We start from the raw sequence: 16,158 nt of genomic DNA, 5'->3' as shown, positions 1-16,158 counted from the left end.
TTAAAAAGAAAGTGGACGGTAGCGTGCAGAAGCCCGTGCAATGCAACCGAAATTTCGCGAATATGTGGTAGCGTTCCAAGATAGCCTGCATGCCAGCTTGTTGATTGGCTGAAGGAATATCCCGTGAGGAGCGTCACAGGAAGGGTCGCTTCGTAAACGTCAATTTGTCGTTGCGTGACGTTGCGCTGGGCCGCCATTGCAGAGATTTTCCGCTATAATTTGTGGTGCGACGAGCCGCGCGAATTGTGGTAATGAGCGGCATATGCAATGACGGTCGAGAGGCATGCGTATCGCCGCATTTTCACTGTCATTTTGGGGCCATGAAAATCTTTTGTTCACAACGCGTGCTCATAGCATTTGCATCGCTCTCGGGTGGTGTTAGGATTTGTGTTTTGGGCCATCATTTTTCATTAAAAACACGTTTATTTGAAATAATATTGGTTGAACATTACAATCTTTCTGCGACGTTTTGCATTTTTCGCTGCTGCGTTTCTAATCAAGATTAATGACTTTTCGCATCATTAGAGGATATATGACAACGGCGGCTTTTCAATTTTTAAAAAGAAATGTGCGCAAGGCGGCGCCTTTAAGTTTGCTCTAGCGGTGCGAGTAAGCAGCGAAGTGAACAAGCGATGGCAGCACCGGCGCTTCCTTCGCGCAAGCGGATACCTGTGGCGCGCGCAACGCTATCGATGATATTCGGCTGCTTCTCTGCCAAATGAGTCGGGCTGCGTCACTTGCATTTCACGAGATATAGCGATAACGCGGCCTAGAGCGTGCGCTCATCACCACTGGTAGGTCGCGTATGTTGTCTCGAGGTAGAAGGCAAGCGCCTGGGCACCAATATACGATGACTCATTTAGTTTCCCGTGGGACACGGATCATACCTAAAGAAGCAGACGATGGCTTGTCCGCAGCAGACGACGGGAGCGAGAAGCGTTTTGGACTGAATAATAGCAACGCTTTCAGCCAGCTGCTTTATTTTTACTGAAGAGGAAAACTGTTTTTCTTTATCAGGAACGTTAGGTTCAGTTCCCTCATTTCCGTTTGTTAGTCAAAACGTCATACACGTTACGAAAGCAAATCGGGCCCATCAGCGCCATTTTGTAAGCGTTGCGCCTACGTCATGCCTCGAAGAAAATGGCGGAACGTCCAGAATAGCAGCTTAGAGCCTTAGCTGACCGGTAAAACTAGCGATCGCAAGGAATTGTGGGGAGCGCCGTCTGCATACTGGCAGCTTCCGGTTCGACGGACGACGAGGCGGCATCGGCGGCCATGTCCGGGGCACGCGTTTTTATGCGCGGTTTCAACTGTCAACAGGCTTTCCGTGCGCTCTGTCGACCATCAATGTCGTACCATTCATGCAGCTGATTTCTAGGTTTCAGTTCACTCTGGGCGTGACGATGACAAGCCAAGAACGGTAAGGATATGCTTATATTTATAAACGAACTTTGGTTTTCGTTTCGGCAGTATTTTTTGTTTCTGACAGGTTTAGCTCTACGACATTTGCCGCTGCTTGTACGCATGGTCACTGACTGCTCTGCCTGTGGGTCGGTGAGACAGATGAAAAAGTTATCTTTATCCGATAATTTATGGAGCGTATAGAAGCATTACTTTAGAAAATCCGGTGCTCAGGCGAAGGCTACAGCGACCTGGTAAATCCTCCTCTGTGATCGTCGCTGCAACCGATATCGTCGGTAACGCAGCTAGCGCAATTAGAAAACGAACTGCTGAAAATATTTCAAAACTTTGCGCACTGTGAACGGCATTTCTCGGTCGAAACTCGAGGTTTATTTCAAGTGGTACGTAGTTAGAAGTTCCCGATTTTTTGTCAGTTAGATGGGGGAATGGCCGTATCACCGACATATCACGGCTGCGGTTATATGGGCTAAATGGTTACGAGTATTATGTATGTCGCTGTTAATAAAATTAAATTATGAAGTTTTACGTCCCAAAACCACGATTTGATTATGTGACACGCATAGTGGGGGTTCCGGAATAATTTCGACCACCTGGGGTTCTTTAACATGAACCTAAATCTAAGTAGTGGTGGCGTGGAGCAGAGATCGAACACCCGGCTTCTAATCTGAAGGTCATAAGTTTGAATGCTCCTTCAGTCCACTACATTTTCAGGCATGAAGTGACGCCACACACCGGCAAACCATGGGTTAGTGAGGTCTAGGATTTCTTTTCTTCAATTTGAAGAGAGAAAGAGTAAAATTAGTCAAGAAGAAACAAGCCAACCTAGTCGCAGTAAGGGTAAAAGCAGACCAATTCAGGCTGGTGCTCGCAAACAAATATGCAGATTTAGACCAGGAAGATGAAGACAACATAGAGGTAATGAATGAAACCGTAACTAGGCTGATCTCAGAAGCAGCATTTGAAGTGGGAGGTAAGGCACCAAGGCAACCAGTAGGTAAGCTCTCCCAAGTAACAAAGGACCGAATAAAGAAAGGACAAAACATGAAACTAGCAAACTCGAGAGATAAGATAGAATTCGCTGAACTGTCAAAACTGACCAACAAGAAGAAAGTAAGGGATATTCGAAATGATAACGTGGAAAAGATTGAGGAAGCAGTAAAATATGGACGCAGCATGAAATCAATGAGAAGAAAACTTGGCATTGGACAATGTAAGATGTATATGCACTGAAAGATGAGCAGGGTAATGTTATCAGCAATTTCGATGACATAGTAAAGGCAGCGGAAGAATTCTATATACTGACATGTACAGTAGCCAGAGCAGCCAAGATACTTTCATTCGAAGTAGTGATGAACAGGATACAGAGGCTTCTTCTATAACTAGTGATGAAGTTAGAAGGGTCTTGCAAGACATGACCAGGGGAAAAGCTGCTGGAGGAGATGGAATAACAGTCGATTTAATCAAAGATGGAGAGGATATCATGCTTGTAAAGCTTGCGGCCCTTTATATGCAATGCCTCACAACTTCAAGTGTACCAGAGAGCTGGAAGAACGCCAACATTATACTAATCCATAAGAAAGGAGACGTTAAAGAATTGAAGAATTATAGACCCATTATCTTGCTTTCAGTATTATCTAAAATATCCACGAAGATAATTTCCAATAGAATCAGGGCAACACTTGACTTCAGTCAACCAAGACAGTAGGCTGGCTTCAGGAAGGGATATTCTACGATGGATCATATTCATGTCACCGATGAGGTAATCAAGAAATCGGCGGAGTACAATCAACCTCTCTATATGGCTTTCATAAATTGTGAAAAATCATTTGACTCAGTAGAGATACCAGCAGTCATAGAGGCATTGCGTAATCAAGAAGTACAGGAGCCATACGTGAATATCTTGGCAAATATCTACAAGGATTCCACAGGTTCTCCACAAGAAAAGTAGAAAGTTACTTATCAAGAAATGGGTCAGGCAAGGAGACACAATCTCTCCAATGCTATTCACTGCATGCTTAGAAGAAGTATTCAAGCTCTTATACTGGGAAGGCTTAAGAGGGAGGATAAACGGCGAATATTTCATCAACCTTCGGCTTGCAGAGGACATTGTCCTATTTAGCAACAACGGGGACAAATTACGAGAAATTATTGAGGACCTTATCCGAGAAAGTGTAAAAGTGCGGTTCCAGATTAATATGCAGAAGACAAAGATAATGTTCAACAGCCTAGCAAGGGAACGAGAAATAAGGATCGCCAGTCAGCCTCTAAATTCTGTAAAGGAATACGTTTATCTAGGTCAACTACTCATAGGGGCCCCTGATCATGAGAAGAAAATTTACAGAAGAATAAAATTGGGGTGGAGTGCATACGGTAGGCATTACCAAATCCTCACTGGCAGCTTACCACTTTCGTTGAAAAATAAAAGTGTACAATCATTGCATTCTACCAGCGCTAACATATGGGGCAGAAACTCGGAGGTTAACAAAGAATCTCGACAACAAGTTAAGGACCACACAATGAGCGATGGAACGAAAAATGTTAGGCCTAACGTTAAGAGACGGGAAGAGAGCGGTGTGGATGAGAGAGCAAACGGGGATAGCCGATATTCTAGTATGACATTAAGAAGAAAAAATCAAGCTGGGTAGGCCATGTAATGCGTAGTATGGATAACCGGTGGACTGTTACAGAATGTTACAGAATGGATACCAAGAGAAGGGAAGCGCAGTCGAGGACGGCAGAAACTAGGTGGGGTGATGAAGTTAGGAAATTTGCAGGCGCAAATTGGAATCAGCTAGCGCAAGACAGGAAGATTAATTGGGGATCGCAGGGAGAGGCCTTCGTCATGCAGTGGACATAAATATCGGCTGATAATGATGATGAAATCTAAGCACATGGGTGTTTTGGCATTTCGCCCCCACCGAAATGCGGCCGCCGTGGCCGGGATTCGATCCCGCGACCTCGTGCTGAAGAGCGCAACAACATTGCCATTAAGCAACCACGGCGGGTTATCTCGCTGTGTCCCGTTTAAATTTGCGCATTAAAACCATGTTTCATAATACCGCTGTATGTGCATGCGAGTACTGAAATAGTCGTGGTTGTTTGAGTCAATGTTAGAGTATGAGATATCTTGGGGAATCATTCCGTGTCGGCCCTTACACAGTTCATCGCCACCTGATAAGTGGAACTGTATACGTTCATTTTCTTTTTGTTCACTGATGGTATCTGCCTTGTTAAAGTTTGGAAGTGGCAGCTATGCCTCTGATGCTTGTGCACAGCTGACTCAGCAAGGGATGCTACAAGGCAGTAGTTACATGCGTTTACCTTTAACGATTGACTTTGAACAGCCGACAATGGTTTTGCTTGGCGCCTGCAATCGGGTAATCTTCGTGTGTGACAAAGCCGGACTGCAAGCGCATAAATGGCCTTCAACGGCGAAGCGGTGGCGGCGGCTGCGCTGACTCGAACCGGAAACAGCTAGCGGGCGGCGCATCCCAGAATCCCTCGCTCTTTTACAGGTCACGTATTCGTTCGGAGGAACACCGAAGAAAAGCACGACAAGCTTCGCCTACCCCCATCTCCTCGACAGGGAAGGGGCTACTGATTATTTCTATTTTTTGCTTTGTGGACCCGTGTCCATAACAACGAGACAAAAACATCTGTATTTACCCGTTTCGTCCCCAATGTTGCCGTACATAGTCCGGACAGCGAATTTCTATATTAACGAGGAAAATTGCATGGCGAGAGACCAGTAGCCGAAAATTTTGTCCATATTGCCGGGTGTCCATATTAACGGGGTCCATATGACTGTAAAGACATGACTTTAAAGGTGCCTTCAGCAATATTGAATGTTTCGAGAATTGCTCGAAAGATAATCACATTAACGTCGGCAGGCATCGTGAGATGGGTTCCAAGATAATTTGGTTACTTATTTAATTATTTATTTATTGAATAGTCTATGAATGAACCAAATGGCTTCACGGAAAGACTTTAAACCGCAAAGATAAAAAAAAATTAGGACACCTTCCACTACCGTGAAGATGGAAACCAGCGAAGCTGTGACTTGGTGGGTCTGCTATTGTAAATATTTTATAGTGAATTTAACTATTATCATTATTTACTGTATTGAGCATCTTCGGCATGTTCGTCAAAGAGCAAGGACGCCGGCGTTTTGTTTTCGCCCAGTGCGATGACCAAGTAGTGCGTTTGCTGCGCCAAGTCCGCTCCATCATCATAGACTAGCCTATGAGCCACAGCGTACATAGCCGCGGCACACCGCACGGCAACGTCAGGATCCTGACGTAAGGATCCTGGAAGATTTTGGTAAGCGAGCGTCCCCGTCTCGTAGCGAGTCCAAAGGGCAACCCCTGATAACAGCGCTAGCGCGATCTCTACGTCACGAGACAAAGGGGCACAACGATTGGTGGGACGTGCCGCCGCCGAGTATCGCGACACTTGCGAAAGAGGCATCGGCGGTGGCGAGGGGTATAACAATCGTCCATCCATCATCCGATCTGACACCTGTGCTATGGCACAACAGGCGGGAAACCACCACGCACATGGATCCAAACCACCTCGCATATCGAGCCAAAGCAGTTGCTGATGATGATAGTTTTTTTTTTTTTTTTTTTTTTTTTTTATACACACGGACACGATCCTGGAGAACCTGGCCCTTAACAGCTTCGATGAAAAATTGGTCGGCCCTTCCAGTCCGTGAAGATGGTTAACCAGCGAAGCTGAAACGTGCGGCCCCGGTGTTTACCACTGGGTTAATCCCGAGAGTTTATTTGTGAGGTTGCACACACGTTCTGCTGCGATGGAAAGTCCGCCGTTGTCACTTGCGTTCGATGTCTCGAGTTTGCTCGGCGGCGTGGTTAGCAGCATTCGCCCGCCATGGCCACTTGCGATTCTTCTTAATTAGATTGCTTCAAAGTTAAATCTGTCCGTTACGTGACAATGAATGGCTCATACCACCTTAAGCAATGGCTCGTCCCCCCGTAAACGCGGCCTCCCCTGTACGACGACAGAAGAGAAGTGAAATTCTACGCTGGAATGATTAGCGGCAACGCAGCCAGCTGTGGTACAGTGTACTAGTACACTGTAGCTGTGGAAACAGACGACGACGACGAACGCGGAAGCAGTGGAACGAGCGTGTGCCGAGCGCGATCACGAGCCAACGAGCCAGCTGCGGAAGAGGACGACGACGCTCGAACCAATGCTGATGATGATAATTTTCTGTAGACAGGCGATTTCGTCTAGCCATATGAACGTTCGCTTTAAAAAGTGAGGTCAACTACGAGCACATTCTTTTTGCTACCATGCACTGCTAAAATTGGATCAAGAGAGCGAAACAAAAAAATAATAAATAAACAGCGCTTCCCCTGTCGAGAAAATGGGGCTAAGCAAAGCTTGTAGGGTGTGTATCTGACCTTCATGGTGATTTTCTTTCTTTCTTCCTTCCTTTCTCTCTTTCTTTCTTTCTTTCTCTGTCTCTTCCTCTCTCTCTCAATTTCTCTCTCTTTCTCTCTTTCTTTTTTGTTCCTGGTATGTGCCATTGAGCTTGGACCACTTTTCCGCGTGACATCATCACCACCCCCACCGCCGACACTTGTGAGCCTATAAATCTTCGCTTAAAAAGCAAACGGGCGCACATCCGGAGCTGTATATCATGCCTACTGAGATGCGTGTAGGCCTCTATACCGCTGCATGCATGTCCTACATGTCGCACCTCCTATGTAAATCATATCATTTATCGTCGCAGTCATCTGGACTGCGACAATACGTGATCTGTACGTGACCCCTGGCAAACCTCTGCAGTTTTCATTACTGTGCGCCGTCACGTGGCTTAGTGTGCAATCGAGGCGCGAGCGTTGTGTGTAAACTCTTACCTTTTCACGGAGTGCAGGGGTGCCAAACGAACGTACGTCTGCTTGAACTCCCTGTCCTTACATATTTTTTTTTCTTTCTGTTTATCTACTGCTGTCTTTGCGACAGATACGGTGATATAAGGAAGGGAGAAGGAGGAGAGAAAGAAAGGTGTTATAAATTCTTATGCTTACATTGCAGAGCCGTACCTCGCGGACGCACCACAATGATCGACTGGCTCACACTGGCGGGCGGCCTGCTGGCGGCTTCGCTGCTTTACCTGGCCACGCGGAGTTGGCTACACGGCAGGAGCATGCCACGTGGCACACGTCTACCACCAGGTCCCCCCGGTCGACCACTCGTGGGTCACGTGCAGTTCACGCACAAGGACTTCCACTGCAACCAGGCGATGAAGTGGGCCAAGCAGTATGGACCCGTGTACAGGTGCGCTCTCGTTTTGCTGACTCATGCTGATGACTATGACTTCTACCACCATCATTTAGTGTTTCCTTCACTTAGTACCCACGTCCGAACCAATTCGATGGTTTTTGAGTGTTATTCTTTTTCGTTGAGTCATTGTCATTTTTGCCGAGTGATGCTCATGACCGTGACTTCTCCCATAATCATTTAGTGTCTCCTTCACTTAGCACCCCCGTCAGAACCCATTTCAGTGGTTTTTGAGTGTTAATGTTTCTTCGCTGAGTCATTGTCATTTTGCTGAGTCAGGCTGATGACTATGACTTCTAGAATCATATTTTAGTGTTTCATTCACTTAGTACGCACGTCCGAACCAATTTCAGTGTTTTTTGAGTGTTAATCTTTTTTCGCTGAGTCATTGTCATTTTTGCTGAGTCATGCTCACGACTATGCCTTCTTCCATCATCCTTTAGTGTTTCTTTACCTTATTTTCCACGCCCGAACCCATTTCAGTGTATTTGAGTGTTAAGATTTTTTCGCTGGGTTACTGCCATTTTAAGCGGCTGTTTCATGGCCTACATGACACACATGTCATGATATTCATGTCATGCCCTATCATTTATGCTCGTCATACACCTTTGTAGTACTATGCTAATTTTGGTAAATATCAAGTTAACGAAACGGCCATGAGAGCACCAAGACGTAGGCGGCTAGATAGATAGATAGATAGATAGATAGATAGATAGATAGATAGATAGATAGATAGATAGATAGATAGATAGATAGATAGATAGATAGATAGATAGATAGATAGATAGATAGATAGATAGATAGATAGATAGATAGATAGATAGATAGATAGATAGATAGATAGATAGATAGATAGATAGATAGATAGATAGATTGGCAAATGTTCGCCAAGAAATGCTTCGCATTTAAAAGGCAAAAAAAGGACAACATTGTAAAAGAAAAAGGTTCACTAGCGGCGCACTAGGGTCCACCACTCGGAGAGTCGACTTTTCGTCACCATCGCCGCAGCCAGCAGCACCTCGTCCCCGTTTCCTGATGTGACATCGTCAGCTGAGTGAAATCCCAGGGCGCGTGAGAAGGTGGCGTCTTCTGGCGGAAAAGTGGGGAGGTTCTTCTGTCGTAGCACTACGTGTTCAATGCTGTCGTCCTCCTCGCCGCATGCCCTACACATAGTGCTGGCTATGGTGGCGTCGCAGTGGTGGAGATATGCCAGCGTTCTGAGTGCGCCGGCCCGCGCCTCAAACAGACTGCTACCAACGCTGTTGTCGTAAAAGTCCTCCCGGTGGATGTCTCTCTTGCACGCCCTGTACAGCTGCAGCGTCGACTTGGTGTCCATGGCCATTCGCCACATTTCTGTTTCGCGTTGGCGCACCTGACTGCTTGTCGCCTTGGCCGACATCTGAGCGTTTTCCGTTTGCGTAGGGCAACAAAACAAAAAACAAACTTCCTGCGCAGTTGCTGCAGATGCTTCATCCACCTTGTTGACAGACGCTTCATCCAGCTGTTGACAGTGTGTAGTCAAACACCCTGCGTGCCCACCGGTGCTTCCCCATGGCCAGCAGTTGCTCGTCATACAATATATTGCTGTTTGCCTCGCGTGCCCACCGGTGCTTCCCCATGGCCTACAGTTGCCCATTATACAAAATCTTGCTGTTTGCCTCGCGTGCCTCAAAGCTTGACCACCCAAGGTCTCCCTGGACGGCCTCGCTGGCGACGTTCCCATAGCATCCCGTTCCGAGGCGCCCGACGACCCGCTGGCCTCGGTCTAGCCACTCTCGAATCGGTGAAAACATGCAAATTATGGCGTTGGCAAAGGTGAGGGCAGGGACGTGCGTACCGCCTTCCAGAGCTCGCCAACCATGACGTAGCGGTTGAAGCCAAGCCCCATAAGCCTCGCCGGCGTAGGACACTGCCAGCCCGCCTTGACGCCGTACGTAGGTGATCTTCGTGGTTAGCAGTATATAGTCAGGCTGCGTGCACAGGTTGACACCCAAGTACCTACACAGTCGCCTGTTCAACAGCCTGTCCTCCGGGTAAGCGCGAAGGGTCGATCAACTTCGGCAGGGCCGGAAAAATTCAGCACGGCAGACTCCTTGGCGTCAAATGAAAGGCCTAATGCCTCCATGTTGTCCGCGCAGCTGTTCATCTGTGCCTGAAGATCTGCCGCACTTCGCGCCATGAGCACGATGTCATCCGCGAAAACAAGGCCAGGTAATACCTAGCAACCCCTAATCCCCCAGTCAACGTACCCAAGGGTGTTGGGTACCCATCGTACCGAACTTCAGAAGCTGGCGTTCCACCCGGGACACATATAGCATGTAGAGGAGAGGGGACAAAGGACATCCCTGTTTTAGCCCTAAGGTCAGGGAGACCTCGCCCTACCGGACGCCGCACATGGTCGTGACTACCGTGTTGTTGTACAGGCACTGGAAAACACTGATCCACGTTAGCGGCATCTCCATATCGCTCAGGCACTGGAGCAGCTCCGCATGTGGAACGCTGTCGTATGCTTTAGAAACATCCAAAAAGCAACAGACAAGAGTACGCGCTTCCTTGCGGGCAATTTCTACACACCATGTGTGAGAGCAAACACATGATCTTCAAGCCGTCGGTCCTTGCGGAATCCGTTCTGAAGCTCTGTGAAATGGCTATTGGCTTCAGCCCAAACCCTCATCCACGTTTTCAAAACCTGGGCGAAAACTCTGTACGCGTATATCACAGACGTGAGCGTGACAGATCGGTAGTCGCGGAGCAGGCCCACGTCAGCCCCTCTCTTCGGGTTCAGTGTCACCCTGCCACGAAGCCATTCTTCTGGGACAGTGTCACCTTTGAGGATGCCAGTGAAAATCTCCGCTAGCTGCTCTTGATCGCGCGCCTAGGCTTTTCACAATGTCTGCAGGAATGTTATCAAGGCCGCGGGCGGTGCGCGCGCTGATGCGACCTATCGCCTTATCCACAGCCAGCCGTGACACCTTCCAATCCAGGTGATCTGGTGCAGTTTCCGCGCCACTGCTGGGTGTGGGGGTGCAACTGGCTGCCTGTAGCGCGAGTGGCGTTCCGTAGAGCTGCTCCAGATGGCCGGATAGCAGCCTTTCCAGGTCGTCAGCCTTCCTGTCGGTTAGTGGGTCTCGTAGCATGGGCTCCGTTGGTCCGCTGTCGAGGGACGAAACGTATACCCAAAACTTAGCCCCTGTACTTTTACCCTCCTTACGAAGGGCCAGCGGTGTCCTGCTCTCGGCCTATGCGACCTTGCGCTGTGTGACGGTCTGCATTTTGTGCTTTGCTCGGAGGTAACTTTCCCACGCTGCCTGGCACGCTGCGTCGTCGGACAGTTTCGTATAGTGGGGCGATGCTGACGGTCGGCTATCCGTCTGGTCTCCAGGGCAGCATGACAGCACAAACGTCCCTATGTAGTAAAAGTACCGCCATCTACGCTTTCCTCCGCCGTCTCCTCTCCTAAAGCGCTTGCTTTTTTCTTTATTTCTTGCTTGCGCTAGCAAGTCGACGGTGGTGCCCCTCGAAAGCCCCCGTTGAAGTTTTCAGGCCGGGCGCGCGCCGCCGCCGCTGCCGGCGACGGCGGCTGCGCACAGTGACTTTCAACATGGCTCTGAGGCAGAAAAAAGACAACATATAAAGAAGGGAAAGCGTGCGCTATCATCGTCCAATCGGAGATACAGGAGAGAGAGAAGCGGCGTTGTTGACAGGATGGCGGTACTTTTCCGAAGGTATAGGGACTTTAGACAGCATTAAAGTCCCTATATAAGAAAAGTACCGCCATCCTTTGATAAACGCCGCTTCTGTCTCTCCTGTATCTCCGATTGGACGATGATAGCGCGCGTTTTTCCCTTCTTTATAATTTTTTTTTCCGCCTCAGAGCCATGTTGAAAGTCCTCTGCGCAGCCGCAGTCGCCGCCGGCGGCGGTGGCGGCGCGCGCCCGGCCTGAAAGCTTCAATGTGGACTTTCTAGGTGCGCCACCGTCGACTTGGTTTTCGCAAGCAAAAAGTAAAGAAAAAAGCAAGCGCTTTCGGAGAGGAGGCGGCGGAGGAAAGAGTAGATGGCGGTACTTTTCTTATATAGGGATTTTAGACAGCATGTCATGTCAGCGCCTTCTAACGGCGAGAAGCGGCAGAATCGACGATTTCGCGGGCATGCGCGCAAAGCTCACTGCAGCTCGAGCAGCGCCCGCTATGCGTTGATCACTTCAGGAGGATACCCGACCCGTCAGGGCTATCTGTGCAGTCGTGTTTACAAAAAAATGGTGTGGAACAGAATACCTGCATGACTAAGATGTGTCATCTGCGATGAGCTTTCCACTTTTTATGATACACTGGACACGCTCATTCGTCATGGAGCTAAGATAAAAAAAAAGAAAAAAAGTGTAATTTATCCACACCTTATGTGGATTACTAACTGTGAATGACGGAATCTCACAGATAATAAATAGAAGGCTGTTATGACTGCGCTAGAGAACATGCGGTTTGTCACGCGCCAGATTGGAATGTAAGAACCACGTACGCTGGGAAGATAGTCGGAGGACCGACTATCTCGATTCAGACGTGATGCCGGAAGCTGTTGCGACTGCTGTAGACAACATGCTGTTTGTCACGCGCCCCAGTGGGAGGCGGGAACCACGCTAGGAAGGTAGTCGGAGGACCGTTACCACGCGATGCTGGGCGCTGCTAATGATCCCGAAACGAGCTCCCCTCATCAAAGAAGCGCCACAAAGGAAAGAGAGAGTTGGCGCTCCGGGGGAGGCAGGGACGACGCGAAGGGGTGCCAGCCTTACCGAGAAGCAGCGGAGGAAACTAGTTCGGAGAAAAAGATCTCCTCACCCATTCCCGCGACCAGACTTTCCCTCCGCCTTTGCGCCCGCTGGAACTTTGCGGTGTTGTCCACCGAAAGCCCGTCTGGGAGAGTGTTTGTGCTTCTTGATTGGCTGTCGGCATAGTGGGTTGTGACCTGTGTGTGATTGGCTACCGCCAAGAGGTAGGGTTCTTGAACAAGTGTTAAAATGAGGGTGCGGAGAAGAAAAACGTTCTCTGGGCCACGGAAACAAGGCTTATCCAGACGCTCGTTGCTAAACACTTAACCCTTTTCTGTTTTGCCTATTCGACTATGTAAATAAGTTTTGTACAAGCGATCCTAAAGTCGCAGACGATGCTTGCACGTACTGTTGCCGATCTTGTTGGTTCTAGCCATTATATGGCACTGACATACCATGCAGTCGGCGATAATGCGATATTATTAAAATCTGGGAATCTGTACAATGTTTAACATTTTTCGGGGGTCGTTTTTAACCGTCTGATCACTGCTGGGTCATTCCACGTCAGACGCAGCATACATTGACCTCGACGTGAGTGACTGAGTGAAAAAACTTTATTGGAGTTCCGGCGAGGACGCGAACTCGTCGCGCACCCGGCTAGTCAGCACGTCGGGTTCTCTTCCCATAAGAATATGCTTAGGGATCCTGCAACTTTTTTTTCTTTCTTCTTCGTAGTTGGTGAATTGGGTGTCGAGCGTACATGTTTCAATTCGCGCCCGTCCCCTGAGTCCTCCTCGGCGTTAACCAAAATAGTTTTAAGAAAATGATGGATTTCGCTGTAGTGACAAATGCTTCCGTCGCGTTCACAGCAAAAAAAAAAAAAAATTGTTCAGCTTCTAGACGCCGTTTTGTTTTCGCGAATGTGGCAAAAACCGCTCGTGGAAAAAAAGAATTCAAAAATCATTTTTTTATTGCTTTGAAATCGTCTTGGATAATTCATTATATATACGAGAGAAAAAGGGAAACCGAGGGGCTTAATTTTTGTTAATCATGATAATATAGAGCCAACAGACAATGATGCAAAGGCAAGCTTCGGGGATTTTAGCTGTGGTGAATATTGAAATGTAGAAAATATTTAAGAAAAGCGACATCACAGTGGAAAAAAAAAAAGTCGGTTTCGCCCGAAAAGCGAGGCATCGATTGAGACAGCAAAATAGTAGACAGCTATATTAAGTAAGGATATTAGTTTTATCGGCCGTAAAAGATTGCAAACATTCGCTTATTAACTGAATTAACAAGCATGGGGTCACGCGCGCACAGGTAAACATGAACACATCTCTCTCGATGAGCGCGGAAACTCGCTGTCAAAACGCGGCAGTCACGAAGCGCTACAGCAGCAGTGAGCGAATTCACATTCGTGCTATCTCTCGCTTCAATCTGAACTAAACTTCGAAAGCGCAGCGCATACAAAGCTACCGGAACTGGGCGTACTTTGCCCATATCGCAGATCGCTGTGAAGATTATGCCCACGCGTGCGCGCACTTCGTCAGCGTCGCAGATCGCTGTCCAGATACGCGCCCGCGCGGGCACCGTTGCACGCTAGACTCCGGGAAGGAGGGGGAGGGGGGGCGTTGTATTCCGGCATGAACTGCGTATTCCGTGGCCGCGCGCCCCATATCTTGAAAGCGATCTGCGTTGAGGGAAGAGTCTAGGCGCATAGACGGCTCAGAGACGGCTTTAGAGTCTAGGCGCATAGACGGCTCATGTGAGCCGTCTAAGCGCCTGGAATGGATGCAGCACGTGCATGCATCCATTCTCGCTGCTTAGTTTGCGTTGAAGCGATGACTGCGTGAAGGTGACTTTGCTTGCTGCTGCTGCCGCGCTTCCTCGGGAGTCTCCTGGGCGCGCGAAGCCCGGGCATTTTGCCGGATTTGTTCATCTCGTGCCCGGCGCTTGGCGACGACTTCGGGGTCGGTCTACTCGCGGTCGGCGTGCCGCCGTTTGCGCTGCTGCTCCGTCCTTCGCGCTACGCGCTCGGCCACTCGATCACGAGAGGAACCCGATACCTCCATAACGTACACACAACCCGTAGCAACTGCCAGAGAAGGTCAATCTAGAACGCCTCCGCCTGTCCTCCTCCTTCCTGACGCTTCGCCTCCGGTTGCTTTCCGCGCTTAGCTGAACGCCACCTAGACTTTCCTCTAGGTGGTGTTGCTCTGCCGCGCGCTCTATAGTTACTGTATATGCTCCCTTTGGGGAGCAGAGTTGCGCACCTGATTGAACGCGCCGCTCGCACCCCTACTCGCGAAACCTGGTCACATGCGCAAAAGGCATTTTTTTTTAGGGAAAGCCAACTTCACAGCTTGGCCAGCACCATAGAGTTTCCAGGGCCCGCATTGCCGCCCGCCGCGCCACCGCCTTCGCGGAATGAAGGAGCAAGCACACTCCGCAGCTGAGCCGCGCCGTGTATTTCATTCAAAATGAGTGGCTTTTCTGCTTAACACGGATGCGTCGGCGGGTAAGATGGCACACCTATGCGTAACTCTGCTCCCGTAGGGAGCATATACAGTAGCTCTAGCGCGCTCAACGCGCTCCTTCGTACTTTCCCTGGCGCGGCTTCAAACATAGCATCGCTGATTTCACTGGCGAGCCATGTCCGCTTGCGTGTAAAGCACGGAAAGTTGTGTTTATACATGCACAGCATAACGAGTCCTTGGTCGATGAATGTAACGCGTTCGTGCTTTCTTAATAATTCACAAGTCCAGTAATCTAAATTTGTATCGCTGTCAATAGCACCGTCTTGTCTTCTTGCAGAATAAGGACCGGTTCGGCAGACATGGTCATACTGAACGACTTCCCGTCAATAAAAAAGTTTCTCACGAAAGAAAGAGGTCCTGTACCGTCCCCAGAACTGGCTTTTCAGGGGAGAAGTATATGGAGGTAAGAGAGGCGCCACCTTGCCTTAGTATTCTCATTTCAAACTGAACTTTTCTTGCCCTGTTGCCCTTAGTTTAGTGTCAGTTTCGAACAGTTTCATACAGCTATCAACTTCCAGAGATCGCACTTCATTGGGACCATACATTCTGCACCCTTTACGCACCTTTAACTTTCATGAATGTAGAAGCAGCTCCGGTCGACTGTGACATTTCAATAAAGGTTTTGCGGTGTGCTCATAGCACGCACGTGATCCGTGAGACATGCCTTTACCAGCAAGCGATATAAACGGGCGAAAAATTGTCAATACGAGCTCTTTTAAGCATTAGCAAGAGCAAGCGCATTCCGTAAATAACTGGGAAAAGGTCTTCTGATCTACTACACTTTTATACTACACTACTATACTACTTCAGAATTCGCTGAACTGTTAAAACTGATGAACAAGAAGAAAGTAAGGGATATTCAAAATTATAAAGTCGGAAAGATTGAGGAGGCCATAAAATATGGACGCAGCATGAATAAGTGAGAAGAAAACATGGCATAGGACAAGGCAAGATGTATGCACTGAAATATAAGCAGGGTAATATCATCAGCAATTTCGATGACATAGTAAAAGCAGCGGAAGAACTCTCATCTGACCTGTAAAGCTCCCAGCGCACCCAAGCTATATTAATTCAAGTAGTGCTGACCAGGATACAGAGGCTCCATCTATAACTAGCGATGAAATCAG

General features: G+C 48.4%; 1 protein-coding gene across 2 annotated transcripts in view; it reads left to right on the top strand.

Moving 5' to 3' along the window:
- Nucleotides 1-16,158, top strand: part of LOC119449663 (cytochrome P450 2B9-like) — a 140,833-nt gene that overhangs the window by 80,403 nt on the left and 44,272 nt on the right. The window contains exons 2-3 of one of the 2 annotated variants that reach the window (XM_037712887.2): nucleotides 7,486-7,728; nucleotides 15,309-15,434. Coding sequence is in view for 1 of the 2 variants with exons in the window: in XM_049665360.1 (XP_049521317.1) it covers nucleotides 15,386-15,434 (49 nt within the window). In the remaining variant the exon portion in view is untranslated. The remainder of the gene's footprint in view (nucleotides 1-7,485; nucleotides 7,729-15,308; nucleotides 15,435-16,158) is intronic. The other variant, XM_049665360.1, reaches the window with a different exon arrangement.

This window comes from Dermacentor silvarum, chromosome 4 (genome assembly GCF_013339745.2).
Source record: "Dermacentor silvarum isolate Dsil-2018 chromosome 4, BIME_Dsil_1.4, whole genome shotgun sequence".
Taxonomy (NCBI): domain Eukaryota; kingdom Metazoa; phylum Arthropoda; class Arachnida; order Ixodida; family Ixodidae; genus Dermacentor; species Dermacentor silvarum.
The sequence above is the reverse complement of the archived record's forward strand: the minus strand, read 5'-3'. Positions and strand labels throughout refer to the sequence as shown.